General features: G+C 36.8%; 3 protein-coding genes across 4 annotated transcripts in view; 1 reads left to right on the top strand and 2 right to left on the bottom strand.

Annotated features, from left to right (window-relative positions):
* The window catches only part of LOC110018549 (cycloartenol-C-24-methyltransferase 1-like), a 77,285-nt gene that overhangs the window by 43,170 nt on the left and 18,686 nt on the right, over positions 1 to 15,429 (bottom strand). The gene's annotated exons all lie outside the window — the stretch shown is intronic.
* Positions 1,644 to 2,951, top strand: LOC110018547 (1-aminocyclopropane-1-carboxylate oxidase-like). Its single transcript, XM_020715890.1, has 3 exons — positions 1,644 to 1,774; positions 1,893 to 2,122; positions 2,290 to 2,951. The coding sequence occupies exons 1-3, from the start codon at positions 1,673 to 1,675 to the stop codon at positions 2,858 to 2,860; spliced, it is 903 nt and encodes a 300-aa protein (XP_020571549.1). The 5' UTR covers positions 1,644 to 1,672; the 3' UTR covers positions 2,861 to 2,951.
* The window catches only part of LOC110018545 (E3 ubiquitin-protein ligase RGLG3-like), a gene marked incomplete at its 5' end in the record, with an annotated part of 81,585 nt that continues 76,200 nt past the window's right edge, over positions 10,045 to 15,429 (bottom strand). Inside the window, 2 exon segments of one of the 2 annotated variants that reach the window (XM_020715887.1) lie at positions 10,045 to 10,150; positions 10,282 to 10,407. In XM_020715887.1, the coding sequence (XP_020571546.1) occupies positions 10,324 to 10,407 (84 nt within the window). 2 annotated transcript variants of the gene reach the window in all.

Raw genomic sequence — 15,429 nt, 5'->3', positions numbered from 1 at the left:
CATTATTGTCTTATGACTACATGATTAGGATTGTTAAAAAGACTCTTTGTTCGTGAACAGCTTATGTTCGGCTCGTTAAGCAAACTAGCCGAACACACGAACAAACTTTTTGAGCTCGAAATATTTACATACAAACCATCCATTTTTTATGTATTTACATATCAAACACTTAAATTTTATTTCGTTATATTTATAATATCAGATGTTTTGCATCACATAAAAAATATCAACACACTTGAAAGAAAATGACATACACCTTTCAACACATGAGTAAGACTCCACGGATGTAAGAAAGCAGAAGTTAGGGGTTAGATCACTAAATAAATAGGCATTGAGGGTTATGTATGCAAAAACTTCCTTTAAAAACAATAAATTTAAGTTCCTTTAATTATATAACAGTTATTTATGCAAATATCTCAATATTTTTATAAAATACTACTCTGCTGTAATTAAATGTCATGTTCTATTGACAAATTTTAATGGCAGGTACTCTTGATTTGTTAGACGTTGGAGACCGCTCCCCCATTCGCGCCCGAACCCGCCTTCCCGCTCCCGATGTTCGCGTAACCTGTTCCCGCCTCCCTCAGTTTCGCGAATTGACGCCCGATCCCGCTTCCGATCGCGAATAGTCGCGTCCCTTCACCAGAAACCGCTCCCGCCTCTATTTTGGGAAGCGAAGCATCCCTTCGTTTACTTCTCTTCGTGATAAAAGGAGAGACTCTCCTTCATATCTATATGTCACAAGAATTCACGATTTTCTTCTTTAGGTTTCCTCGGGATAGAGGAAGAGTTCTTCGGGTTTCCACGGGACAGTGGAAGAGAAGAAGTGCAAGGAGGAGTAGTTTCTTGCGGCAGAAGGAAGAAGAGGAAGATTGTTCTCCATAGGCTTCTCTTGGTGGCTTGTGGCAGAAGAGAAATTGAGTTTATTTCTCTTGTAAGTTTGTCTTCTTCGGTATATCTCGGTGTAGAGTTTTCTTCGGTGTATCTCGGTGTAGAGAGAGAAGAACAGAGAGAGAAGAAGAGAGAGAGCAACGAAGAGGAAGAAATTCCTCTTGTAAGTCGAGGTGATCCACTGGTGCAAATTTTCTCAAGTAGTAAAATCCTCTGCAACTCTGTGGACGTACGCAATTTGCTGAACCACGTAAATCTGTGTTCTTTCATGGTGTAATTTTTTCTCGTTCTATTTTTCACTTCGTCGATCGTAATTTTTCGCTTCGTCCACATCAATTGCTCTTGTATACATATTCATAACATGATTCTCCCTCTTTTTTATATACACTCTTGTATATATATTCATAACATGATTCTCCCTCTTTTTTATATACAAACAATTATTTGCCTTAATAAATTTATTATCTGGGAGTAGAACAAGCGAAGAATCGCCACAGATCACGCCACCACGTCCTCCCAAATGTTTCCAATAATAATTCAGCTTTGCCATTGCGTGAATTTGTCTTCAACTTCTTCTATGTCCACATTTAACATTGATTTCTCAGACCTTATCCCTCGTTTCCTCGCAATTACAAATGGGCCACCGCCCAAATCAATTCCTCTTCTTTTACATTCCCTTCACATTAATCTAATAGTTGACCTTCAACTTCATCCCACTATAAAAGCATTCCTACTTCCCTTCTTCCTTCCACAACGAGTGATTTAAGAAGCCTTACAAAAAATGGCTGTTCCGGTGATCGACTTGTCGAAGCTTGAAGGCGAGGAGAGGGCGGCGACAATGGCGGAGATAGCCGTTGCTTGCGAGCAGTGGGGCTTCTTCCAGGTTGGGCTTCCTTTTCTGCAACCTTCATTGATTAACTCTTAATTCCATAACTAAGCTAGCATTATTGGTACCTTCATATAATAATTAATTATGAATATCATGATAATAACATTTGCAGTTGGCGAACCATGGCATTCCGTTAGATCTTCTCGATCGAGTTAAGAAGGTTTGTTCGGAGTGTTATAGGGCGGAGAGAGAAGAGGGTTTCAAGGATTCCATGGTTGTTCAGCTTCTCAATGACTTCATCGACAGTGGAGAAGTTGGCAAGACATTGGATGATGTCGATTGGGAAGACGTTTTTCTCCTGCAGGATGACAACCATTGGCCATCCAACCCACTTCAGTTCAAGTAATGATTTTTAACAAAAACTCCATCAATCCCAATTTTTTTTTTTACTTCTATTAAAGTATTCCTGTTTTCTTTATGAATGAATTCTATGCTGTAATTAAGGATATGAACTAAAAATCTCTGCTTTATGGATTCTGTTTCTGGTACTGATGGTTATATGCCCGTAGGGAGACGATGAAAGAATACCGATCGGAGCTGAAGAAGCTGGCAGAGAAGATGCTGAACATTATAGAAGAAAACCTCGGCCTCAGCAAAGGGTACATCAAACAGACCTTCTCAGGCAACGGGCAATACAATCCCTTCTTCGGCACAAAAGTAAGCCACTACCCGCCCTGCCCGCGTCCGGACCGCGTCAGCGGCGTTCGGGAACACACCGACGCCGGAGGACTCATCCTCCTCTTCCAAGATGAAAAGGTCGGCGGCCTTCAAGTGCTAAAGAACGGGCGGTGGATGGAGGTGCAGCCACTCGCCAACACCATCGTCATAAACACCGGAGACCAGATAGAGGTGATAAGCAACGGCCGTTACACAAGCGCGTTGCACCGCGTTCTCGTGTCGGGGAATTGTAACTACAACCCTGCGGTGGAGGCGGTGATAGAGCCGGCGGTGCTTGGCGGCGACGGCGACGAAGTAAGCAAAGTGTATCCAAGGTTCCTGTTTGGGGATTATATGGAGGTTTATGCCAAGCAAAAGTTCATGGAGAAGGAGGTCAGGTTTCGGGCTATGGGGATTAATTAATGAATGTTTGCATAATTTGTTGATTATGTGTATTAGTTTGGCTTGTAAGGAGACTTATTTATTATATGTTGTTATCTAGTTGATAGCAAAATTAGTATGATTACTTAGTTGTAAGCATGCATCTTTCAAATGATGTCAGCTATGCATGTTATAGATCCTGATGTTTAATTATGGTTTGTTTAAAATCTTCAATTCTACTTGTATTTAACCTCTCTCTCTCTCTCTCTCTCTCTCTCTCTCTCTCTCTCTCTCTCTCTCTCTCTCTCTCTCTCTCTCTCTCTCTCTCTCTCTCTCTCTCTCTCTCTCTCTCTCTCTCTCTCTCTCTCTCTCTCTCTCTCTCTCTCTCTCTCTCTCTCGCTCTCTCTATATATATATATATATATATAATGAAGCTCATTGATAGGATTTAAGAAAACTAAAAACATGATCAATATTATGTTGATTTTTTAATTTCAAAATTATATTTCTTTTAATTTCTTAAAAAATAAAAGCTAATGTTTAATTAGTACCATTATTACTAATGTTAATTGAATAGTTTATTATAAATGTATCAGTAATATTTAACACTTTAATAATATTGTCCAATATATACATCATAAAACAGGTTTTTTTGGGCCAATCAGTTTCTATTTTCATTCGCGAGGAAGAAACTATAACACACTATAGTTTATGTTCATATATAACTTGACCAAAATATGAACTCTGACATATAAAATATTAGTCAAATCGAATAGAAATTACGTCTGGACACCGCACGTCCAATCATGGGAAGCCATATCGGTGTAAATTCACGTGTATGCTATGGCCTCCCGTGATTAGAGGGCAAAGGTTCAAGAGGAGATGGAGACCAATACTGTGGATCAATCAATGAAAAGGCCAGAGGACAACAACGGAAATGGAGAGCAATAAAGTGGTTAATTAAGCCGAATGGCCTACTTCCACTATGAGTATTGAATCCTAAATTGTCTTTTTATGAACACGCCATGAGAGTTAGAACAGGATGAAAGAAAAAAGAAAGAAAATGTAGAATAAGTTCATAATTCACTGTAAAAAGAACTGGGAGAGATCCTTTTATTTGTATTTTTGCTCCTATTTATAGAGGCTTGTTTTATACAATTACATAAAGGGCAGAACAATTATGGAAATCGCTCTAAATATAATTAAAGTTCTAATTAATCGTATAGATTTCATACCATAGATGTATTAAAATTTGAATTCTAAGATGACGGTAATTGACTGGCCGACATGCTTGAATTCGACCGACTGAGGCGACCGGGTGAGTGGATATTTCGCCTTGTGTTGGTCAGCTGAGAAGCTCGGTCGAGCATCGATCTTGTCAGCCGCGGTAAAAGTGGGTCAGCTGATTAGTCACGATCAATGATTCCCGCATGCGCTCTGATCATTCAAAACTACAGACGTAGTTAGTCGTTCGGATCTCTCGCCATAGCATGTTAGTCAATTCTTGATCACACGTTTAGTTGTAGGATGATGAGACGCCTCGATCGTCTAGGCCGTTCGATTGCTTTGAGATCCATGCTGACAGAGTTCCCTAAATTTTTCTGCTCTTTGAAAGTGACAGCTATGATAAGAACAGAGAAATTATTAGCATTTGTTTGTATTAAATTCGAAAAAAAATTTAAATGATTATCTTCCCCTTAGATTTTGTGCCCACTGTGCTCTATAAATAGGGTCACAGGCTTGACATTACATCAGTTGTGATTATTCTTCCCTAGATAATAGAACTGCACCATGTCAAACTATCTGAGATAGCTCCTCGAGAAACCCAATATCCTTGCAAAGGTGGGCTACTAACCCTCAACTTCTGTAAAGAAGAGCGGGGTTAGGAAAGAAAACAATCAAGGATCAAACCTGCATTGGTTGATCAAGTTGGCTCATTTGGGGATCCTGAGTGATAGGTGTCGAAGGCCCCTAGTCGAGAGGCCGTGGTTCCTGAGCCTGGCACAGGAGTGAGCTCCGAGGGCCAACAGGCCCTACTTTCTGGAGGCGCCGAGGAAACAAAGATCGATATCTCTTCTCAGTCGTTGATGCAGGAAGGTGAAAGCATCTCACAACAAGAGAAGGGGAAAAGATGTTTGGAGACCCTTTCCTCAATAGATAGATTTATGAGTGCATAGAGCTTTCTTTGGCCTCCATCGGTCTTTAATGTCTTATTGACATTATTCATATGCAGATGAATTAGCCGAGTCGAAGGATCAATAGGACAGCGGGTTGTCAAAAGACGTCGCGACATATATTCTTGTTGCGGTGTCGGTCTGCAAGCCGAGCTCACGGGAATCCTGCCAACAATTATTTTGGGAGGACACTGGTCGCCCGACTTTTTGCATGATACTAGTACTGAACAAGATTGAATGGAGCAGCGGCCGCCTTCCCTTGGAACCATGGAGCAATAGACAGGGAAGACCAGGTCCTCGACGGTGAGGGTTCAAAGGGAGCTGCTAAAGGCTTGGCTACCAATTCTGAACGGGGGCTCTCAGTCCCTCTGCTGTCCATGGGCTCGATCGTGGTGGCCCTACAGGCAGAGGTCGCCACTTTACGAAACAAACTGGACTAAGTATTGTGCAAGCTTGATGCACTTTGCAAGTCGACCGACCAGTGCAAATTCCACCACAAGATCAATCGAATGGAACAACTTAAGATAGCAGGGGTGATGGTCCTCTGAACGTTAACTCAGAGGGGGTACGTCCCGACTAAGGCCTTACAAAACACTTTATCATATTGTAAATAAAACAACATTTGAATAAATTTAAAAATATATTTGATATGACACTTATCTTTATATGACGCATCGTTTTATGTGTTCGTACTATAAATAAAGAACGTAATTGTTGCTCCTTACTTTACACATTTTGATTTCTACATCCAAACTTTTTATATTCATTCCTCTCTTGTTCTGCCTTTTGACCGCTCTTTGTTTTCTGAAATGGCCACAGAGTACTCCCTTACCCTCTTCGGCTCCTTCAAGAGTGAAATGGCCACGGAGTACATCCAAACTTTTTATAGTAGATTGGGTATTGTTTTCCTGCCTCATCTCGAACCAGAAGTGAGCTTACAACCTCTTGTCCTTTGAGATACAGTGACAACTCTTCTGTCGGCTTCAGGCTCTGAAGCAGTGGTAGGGATACTAAAGAATCTTTCAAGTTTCTGAATACCTCCTCACATTTGGTCGTTCATTTGAAATGCTTAAAGAATGCCTCACACTTCTTGCCTAACTTTGGGATGAAATGATTGTCGCCGACAATTAGATTGGTTAGTCTCTGAATTTCCTTGGCACTCCGGGGAGCGGCATGTCTAAGATCGTTTGTACTTTTTCCAGATCGACTTTCAATCCTTCGAAAGTCAGTAGGAAGCCAAGGAATCTCCCGATGGAAGCCCAGAAGGTGCACTTGGAAGGGTTTAACCTCATAACAAATTTTTTGAGTGTTCTGAAGGTCTATTTTACATCTTCGATGTAATGTTTGACTAACTTACTAACTCATTACCGAGTATCGGACCACTGCATCAACCAATGTGCCAATCTTTGGCAAGGGTAGGTGTCCTTTGGGCAAGTGAAGTTAAGGTTGGTGAAGTCGAAACGCATCTGCCACTTTTCGTTGGCTTTCCTGACCATTAGAACGTTCGAGAGCCATGTTGGGTATTGGACTTCATGGATGTAGCAGACGTTCAACATCAATTATACCTCCACTGCTATCGGCTCGACCAAAGTTCTAGCGGTTAACCGAAATTCTGTTGGATCATACTAGAATAGGGGCTTATGTTCAGTCGGTGGCACGTGTGTCAATTGAAATGCCCAACATTTCTGCTGCGGTCCAAGCAAACACCTCTCAATGCTCTAAGAGAGTCTGTATCAGTTGGTCCCTGAACCCTGCATAGAATTTTCCTTACTGGTTCTTCGTCGGACACAGGTACCTGGAGGACGGCCTCACTGGTCTCGAGACCCTCTCCCTCTAGATCTGAATATCAAGTGGTTCATGGTTAAGATTTGAAACCGCTTGCTTCAGACTCCTCGTTTCAAGGCTGTTACGACTGTATCAGGCTTAAGATCTCTAACTTCCAGCATCTCATTCTGGAAATGAGAGATGTAGGCTCGCAAACTCTCGTTTTCTCCTTGCTTGAGGTCGAGCGAAGTGTCTGAGTTTTTCTCGGCTTCTGTACGTTTGAGAAGTGCGAAACGGAGAATCTTTTAAATTCATAGTAACTTGAGACAGTTTCGGTCGACAAACTGTTGAACCACCGACAAGCCGACTAATTCAGGGTGGTAAGAAAAAGACGACATATTATGTGGTCATCGATTTGGAGGAAACTGACTGACAGCTCGATGAGGCTACATGATCGATCAAGTCGGTCCTCCCTTTATAAGAATCCAAGTGAGAGATCCTTAGCTTGGGCAGGGGTACAACCTCTTTGACTTGGCAAATAAAAGTAACTCCCGCGAGAGGCCGGACAGGCACTCGCATCTGATCTTCCCATTGCAGATGTGGTTGTGTCAGTGGGATGGGACACGCCTTGTCATTGCATGTTCGCCTATATAGATGTGGTTGTGTCAGTGGGATGGGACACGCCTTGCCCCTCTATCCGCTAGTTGTTGATCTGGTTGTCCGGAATAGGCGAGTTGTCTGGTGGGGCCCTTTGGGACGAACTCCCTGAGGTTCCGCTTCCAGAAGAGGTATCTGGTTATTCCTCTGAGTTATTGCTATATGGAGGACCTCAAATTGCTCCATCATGAGAGCGATTTGGGCTTGTAGGCCTGGACCTATGTATGAGCCTCTAGTTGTTTAGCATCTCTGTTGGGTTCTATGCGTGCTATCTCACTTGGGAAGTTTCTTCTTCGTAGTCTTTTCCATTTTTCATCTGTGACATGATCCACACTCACCGCACCACCTTTTAGGATATTAAATCTTAAATTATCGTTTGTGAACACGCTCGAAGAGTTAAAACCGAACGAAGGAAGAAAGAGAAAGAGAGTAAAATAACTCCAAAATTTAATATAGAGACAACCGAAAAAGGCCTCTTTATTAATATTTTGTCTCTTATTTATAGAGAAGTGTTTTGTACAATTACAGAAAGAAAAAGAGAGTAGTTACAGAAAAAAGAGAGTAGTTATAGAAATTACTCTTAATATAATTGATGTTCTAATTAATCATATGTATTTCATATCATATATGTATTACAATTTAAATTCTAATATGACGATATTCGTTTGGACTTACTTGAATTCGACTGACTGAGGCGGCCAATGGAGTGGCAACCGTGCCTTGGTCGTGGCTCTCGATCGAGTATTGATCTTGTTCGTCGTCAACCAATTAACCGTGATCAAAGGTTTGTGTTTGTGCTTTGGTCAGTTGAGACTGCAAGCGTGGTCTATCGTTTGGATTTCTCATCATAGTATATCGGTCGATTCTTGATCACAAGGTTGGATGTAGGACGGTAGGACGCCTTGATCGTCAGGTCGTCATCTGGACCATTCGATTACTTTGAGATTCGTGCTCACAGCTTTGGTGTATAGAATGAGGTTCACAAGAATGATTTATTATATTCTTAGGATATATAAAGCAATATTTTACAGAGCTAAGAAACAGGCGATATATTATAAATCACATCAAATCATAGCATTAGGGAAAACAAGCAAAATGCTCTTTATATTTGACCTACAATCAAAATATGAAAGCATAAAAGTGGTGAAAAGTTGAAAGCACCAAGTACAAAATTTGACATGCAACATTGAGAATGATTGGAAGCTTAGGACCTTATTCTAAGAACCTAAAGATGATGGCCTTGTAAAGATGCTATCAAAGAATGAACAATTTCTTGTGTGTGCTCATTTGTTTCTCTTTAGTATGGCTATTGTGATTTGATGATAACGAATTGCAAAACTTTAACAATATGTTAATTTTATTAGTGTATATTGTAGATGTATAAATGAGAATATATTAGAAGTCCTAACTATTTTTTTTCTTTTAAGTACAGGCTTCCAATGATTTCCAGTGAATTTTTTCCCTCAGTTCAATAAAAAAGAATATTTTGATGGAATTATGGTCAATTTTGACGGTCAAATCCGCCAAAAAAACATTAGTGTTGGTTGAGCAGGATCTGAACTCTGAGCGGAAACTTATACTGGAGTGGTCTGAGTCTGATCCAGTCTCTTTTCGGGAATGTCGTTCCAAACTGCGTTCCAGTCATCACCCGCTGCGTGAAAGTGAATCGGAACAATCGGGTCAGCCGAAATTCTATTGACTAGTCAGAAATCAGCTGACAGCCTGTTCTAAAACCTGCTGGTAATTAGTATTTACATAGAAAATTTGATGTCTTCCAATTAGAACTAGGAGATTTTCCTTGCAGGCTCCAGTAATGAAAACTAATTGCGTCTTGCAATGTGCCAAGGCCTACTAGCTTTGTAAAGGTGAAAACAAACTTAAATTTCTCTCTCTAATAAAATTAAAGAGAAAAATTTACATTTACGGGGCTCTCAAAACCCAATATTTCGCTAACATTTGCAGCCAATATCAGATTCTATTGCCTGCTAAGTTGTCCAGTGGGAAGCACCTTCCTTTTCTAATTTTAGGGCCGTTTCTCTGATATGATATGAAGGAGGTTGTACATAACAGTATCAATAAGAAAGCTATTCCAAACAGTCAGCTTTACTAAAGGCCAAGTACTTAGGACCTAAGCTTCTCACAATGGCCAAGCACTCCGCTATTGTGCTTATTCCCAAACAAATTCATAACAAAGTAATTATTTATAAGAATAATATCTGGCTGTTGAGATTCTCAAAAGCTCTTCTTCCAAGTCTCCTAAACAAAAAAACTATGTTTCAAAATTGACTAAATGAATATTTTATTGTTTCCACTTTGGATTCATGGGATGTCGTTCTTTTTGTTGCCTTTATTGTGAATGATTTGCAGATTAGACAATGATGATTGTATTAGCTATTTCCCATCTTAACTGCCAAGGAATTTGCAGTAAGTATTGCAATTTAGTAGTTAATGATAGTTGAAATGTTTGTAAGATGCTTGGACAACTCTCTTATCTTTTTAGGCATTCTCCACTTCATTTTATCTTCAATTTATGGTAAAAATTACACGCACCAAAGTGCAAGAGAGATCTGGATAGCAGAGAATCTGTGCATAAATTAAAAAAATAAATCACATTATAAATCATACCGCATGTTGTACTTCAAACTGTTTCATATACATAAAATGAAAAATAATAACATGCTGGGAAGGAATTCTGAGAGATTCCATAAACCAAATCCTGCTTTTTCTACACCAGGTACTACAGGAATGGTTCATTTATGAATCCATGAGATCCAAATTCCAAAGGCAAACATAAGATACATAGAGTTAGAAGCTTATTAAAAAATAAACATGCTACACAAGACTGATTGATCATTTAAGTATTCATACCAACAATTTAGCAGCGTTCTCCAGCATCGCATCATTCAATCATCAGCCGTAAAGCCTCACACGCACCGTTATTGGCGCCCGGCATATTGGGCATTTTGTTAATGCTGCACCACAGCTCTTGCAGGTCTAGAGAAGAGATGAAGATTTTTTCTAGTAAAAATATATCATCCTTTTTAAGAACATTTAAGAAAATTTAATAATTTGTTATTTATGAAGCAACTAAACAAGTTTTGAGTAGTCATAGGTAGCATATTTCTACTACATCAAGCATGAACAAAACAGATTTTGACCAACATAGGTTATAGTGTTTGTTTCCTTTGGAAGTGTGAATAGAAAGTGTTTTGGAAGACTTAAATACATACAATTTAATTTCTATGAATTTAACATATCCAACACCTAAACTTCAAATTTTAAATATATGCCCCCTTACCTATGCATGAAAAAGTGTATTTTACTTCTTAAAAGTTCAAATAGTGGTGTTTTTAATGTAATATAAAATATTTGGGTAGTATAAATGTAAAATGTAAATTTAGGTTATTAGACATGTAAATACATAAGAATTGCGTGGTATGCATGTAAATGCCCCTTACTTTTATAGTTAACTACTAAGGAGTTTGACTGTAGTTCCCATTCCTAGAAAACAAAGAGTTGAAACTATTGTTGGTTGGCCTCAAAAAAAGCCTGCATTTACGAAAACTATCAGCATAGGTCTAGTATTGATTATAAATAGGTCTCCAAAAATGTAAAATTCAAAAACTGGCTATATAAACTTTCAAAATCCCCTCAAATTTGTGTGTTGTTGGATGCGGATTTTTCAAGAATGTTATAAACTTCGATGATAACTTTTGTGGGTGAGATTTCCGCTTGTATTGTTTAGAGGCCGAGATGTGACTACTAGTCATATTCTTTATCACAAGTTTGTAATTAATTTTGGCAGGTATGTTTTTATCAAGCTTTATACAGTTTAATTTTCCAATTTCGTGGTGCACTTTTTGATCTTGCATCAAGAGTTTTGATTATTCTCAAATTTCTTGTTTTAAATAATCATCCAAGTGAATTTAAAGTGTCTTTTTGCATCAGAAGATAATAAAATTTGATTAAGCTTGAGTTGAAAAATTGCAAATTGTGATTTATTGTGCTTCCATGCATCACATTATACGTTTGCATCGATAAACCCTAGCAATGAGAACCCATGCATCAAATTTGGTATCAAAGTCTGTCTGCATTATCATGTCAGCTGGAAATAAACAAAATAAATAAATAAAAGATGCATTTAAACAAATTTTCTCAGGCTATTATTATGTGCTACTACTTTCTTGTTATTATATTCAAAATTTTAATCCTACCTCCAACAGGAGAGTTGACCATGTAGAATTTTCAAAATTGATTGAGAGTTCAGAAAGCTCTTCGAACGATAAAAGTAGCGGAACAAGCTCAATTATTTTAAAGACATTAAACTAAACTTAAAAGGGTTGCTCAAAAAAATTAAAATTAAAGATTAGTATGTCATTTGGTGAATAGCCATCAACTACATGACTAATTGAAGCATTTAAAAGAACGGGAATATGATACATTTAAATATTATAGTAAGCAAATAGGTCCTGCAACTAAAAGTTATTTATCTTAGAGACTATTCAATTACCATTATTTGCTTCATCAAATCTTAGGCCAAAAATCAGAAATGAATTAAGTTATAATTCACCAAAACACAAATTTTGAGGCTTTATTCAATTTTTGGTTATTGAGGTAAATTATAATTAGTCATTATGTTAATACAACCTCAATAATAATTAAGATCCCTAAAGCAAAATCATTATTATCTCCTCCAAAGCTTGCCATACATACAGCACCACAAGAATCATGCATAGTTGAATCATATCTTATTGAAGAAAATGTAATTCATTACTATCCTTTTGAAGATGAGCAAAAAAAAGATTTATAATCACAATTGGATGCAGTTGATGTAGAATCTGAATTAATTACCTACACCATTACATGTTTACAAACTTAAACATGAAATCAAGCAAGAGCTAGAAATCAAATTTGAGATTTAATTTTAGTATGAGAGCAATTACGAACCAACAAAAAATGAACTTAAGATCTTATAAGCTATATTGAAATTAGAACTTAAAGATAAAGCTGAGCTTTAAAAGACATTGAATCGATTCCTAAGCATGAAGTTAAATCATGCATGCTATAGTTGATGAGTTAATTGGTCAAAAAGATAGAACGATTAGAGAATATGTAAATACAAACCCAAATCATGTTAATTGTAGTTGATAAATCAAATAAGGAAACTAATAACCTAAAAAATTATTTGTTAATATTAATTTTATGATGATTGTTCAATCTAGTATTGATTTTGTCATAGGTTTTTCGCTTCTAAATCCAACTCAAAAAAGGAATCCTTTAAAATTAATTATGTCAATGCTTCAATGAATTTTTTACAAGTAATGCCTTAAAGAAAGAATGAAACACAAATTTGCATCTAGTTGGTAAAATTCAAAAGTGAATAATTCATTACAACTAATATTTAAATCATTTTAAGTTAGTTTTGTTTGAAAAGGTTGTTCATTTGTGTGGTTTATTGAAGGGTTATAGTAGTTGAAGAAATCTCTCCTAAACCTAACATTCTAAAAATTAATAACGACATAACGTTAATAATGCTTGCTCCTAAATCACATAAAACTTTTCCAACAAATTTTTCTCCTATGGCGCCAGGAATAGTAAAACTCCTAAGTTCAACAGTCTCATAATCTCCAAACTTTTTCTTCTTATTAAGAATGTCTTTCATAAACTTTACATAGTTGAGCCTTTACTCCAGACCTTCAGCGAAAGAAATATTAATAGTTAACTTCTTAAATATTTTTCAAAAATTTTGAAAATTGTTGATCCAGTTTTTGTTCTGTTGTCTAAGCCTTTGAGAAAATAGAGGTGGTGTTTTTTCTAAGTTAATCCTAGTCGAAGATATTGGTTTTTCCAAATCCTTAGAAATATATTCTTCAGGTCTTTCAGTTTCCACGGTCTATGTCTCAATCTCAGTCTCTCTTTGAACTACATCCTCCATCTCCTTTTCACTTCTTAGTTGGACAGCTTTAACTTGCTCTTTATTTTTCTCTTTAGAGTTTATCTCAATGTTGCTAGGAAAAATTCCTTGGGGCCTTTTGTTAAGTGAGTTGGCAATTTTTCCTAGTTGATTATCTATATTTCTTATCGTTGCAACTTGCCTTTGCAAATGATTTCTCATTTGCAACACAACCTCCTCTAAGACAACTTATTCTCCTTAAATTGTGGATTATTGTTAAAGTCTGGTGGATAAGAAGGTCTATAGTTGGTACTACCCAGATTATTCCAGTTTCCTACAGAATTTACTTGATTATTTCCCCATTGTTGCTTTCCACCTCCAGAATTATTATTTCAGTTAAAAATAGGATAGTTCTTCCAACCTGGGTTATAAAAGTTGGAATAAGGGTTGATAAGTCTGTTGTTAATGGCATTTAAGGTCTCTAATGATGAAGTGTTAGAATCAACCATTTGTACTGATGAATTTTCCTTAATAGTTGGTGGCATTTGAGATTGATTCATTCCAAAATGATCTAGCTTTCTAGATATCGCTATAACCTGAGAAGTAAGAATTGACAACACATTCAGATAATGTGCACTAGCTATCTTTCTAGGATTTAACCTTTCAAAAGACCATTGAAAATTATTTGTAGTCATCTCTTCAATTAAAAAGTAAATTTCATCAAAGGGCTTCGACATGAGCGAACCACCAACAACAGCGTCAATGATAGATCTAAGGGATCCTACTAATCCATTTTAAAAATTTGAATGATTAACCAATCAGACAAAATATGACGTGGACACTTTCTAAGAAGTTCTTTAATCTTTCTCATTCTTCATATATCGATTCACCTTCATATTGTCAAAATGAGGCATTATCATTTCTAAGTTTAGTAGTTTTTGAAGGTGAAAAATGCTTAGCTAGAAATTTCAGAGCTAAGTCGCCCCAAGTTCTGATGGATCCAGATGCTAATGAATTCAATAACATTTTAGTTTTATCCTTTAAGGAAAAGGGAAAAGGTCGAAGTCTAACAGTGTCATTTGACATGCCATTATAATGAAATGTAGTGCACAGTTCTAGAAAACTTGCTAAGAGTAAATTTAGATCTTCAGATGCAACTCTCTTAAACTGGTCGTTCCGCACCATTTGGATAATTGCAGGTTTCAGCTCAAATGTTTTAGCTTCTACGGCAGGATTTTGTATACTTAAATGAATTTCATCAACCGTAAGATTAACAAAATCCCTTAATGGTCTATGCGCGTTATGATGTTCATTTTCTGGTATTTGATTATCTAAATTGCTCTATTGAGTATTCGTCATTTCTTCTATAAATTAGTGAAGTCCTTTTTGTTTTCTAATATTTCTAATTATTTTTTCTAATTCATAATCGCAGGGTACAAGCCCTGAAGATCCTGCATTACACATACACAACTAAAGTTCAATAAGTAAATTACAGAAAAGAACATAAAACAAATACTCAAATATAATATTTTTTTTACTACCTAAAACACACAAACACTTACACAAATAAATTACAACACGATTTTCTAAATCTAAGTCTAATTAGTTCAATTAAAATTTTCCTAAGTCAAATTAACCGTCGCACTTCCCCGGGAACGGCGCAAGAAATTGACCGATGTGTTGGATACCGAGTTTTTTTTGGATGAAATATTTGAAATCTAAAATTTTTTTTATAAATTTTATAACTTGATTTTTTCCACAATTTAGCACTACACACTAAATATTTTACACAAGCATATATATCATTTTAAATAATATCAAATTTTTTAGTCTGAAGTATCGATCTCACAGGAAAGACTGTTATTTTAAATAATTAAGAAAAGATCTAGCCTACAATAATAAGTCTTAACCTGGAAGTAAAGTAGATTTAAATTGTACATATAAAATTCTACCAAATTATCACTAAACCTAATGATTTATTCTAAAATTAATTTTATTAAAGTTAAATAAATTGAGAAAGATCAAGTTATGAAAAATACCCTCCCCTTGCAATGAAATAAGTAATTTGTGAAGGATTGAGCATTTAGAATATAGATTGTAATTAGTGACAAATATGAGCATTC

This window comes from Phalaenopsis equestris, unplaced genomic scaffold, assembly GCF_001263595.1.
Source record: "Phalaenopsis equestris unplaced genomic scaffold, ASM126359v1 Scaffold000024, whole genome shotgun sequence".
Classification (NCBI taxonomy): Eukaryota; Viridiplantae; Streptophyta; class Magnoliopsida; order Asparagales; family Orchidaceae; genus Phalaenopsis; species Phalaenopsis equestris.
This window is presented reverse-complemented; position numbering and strand designations above follow the sequence as displayed.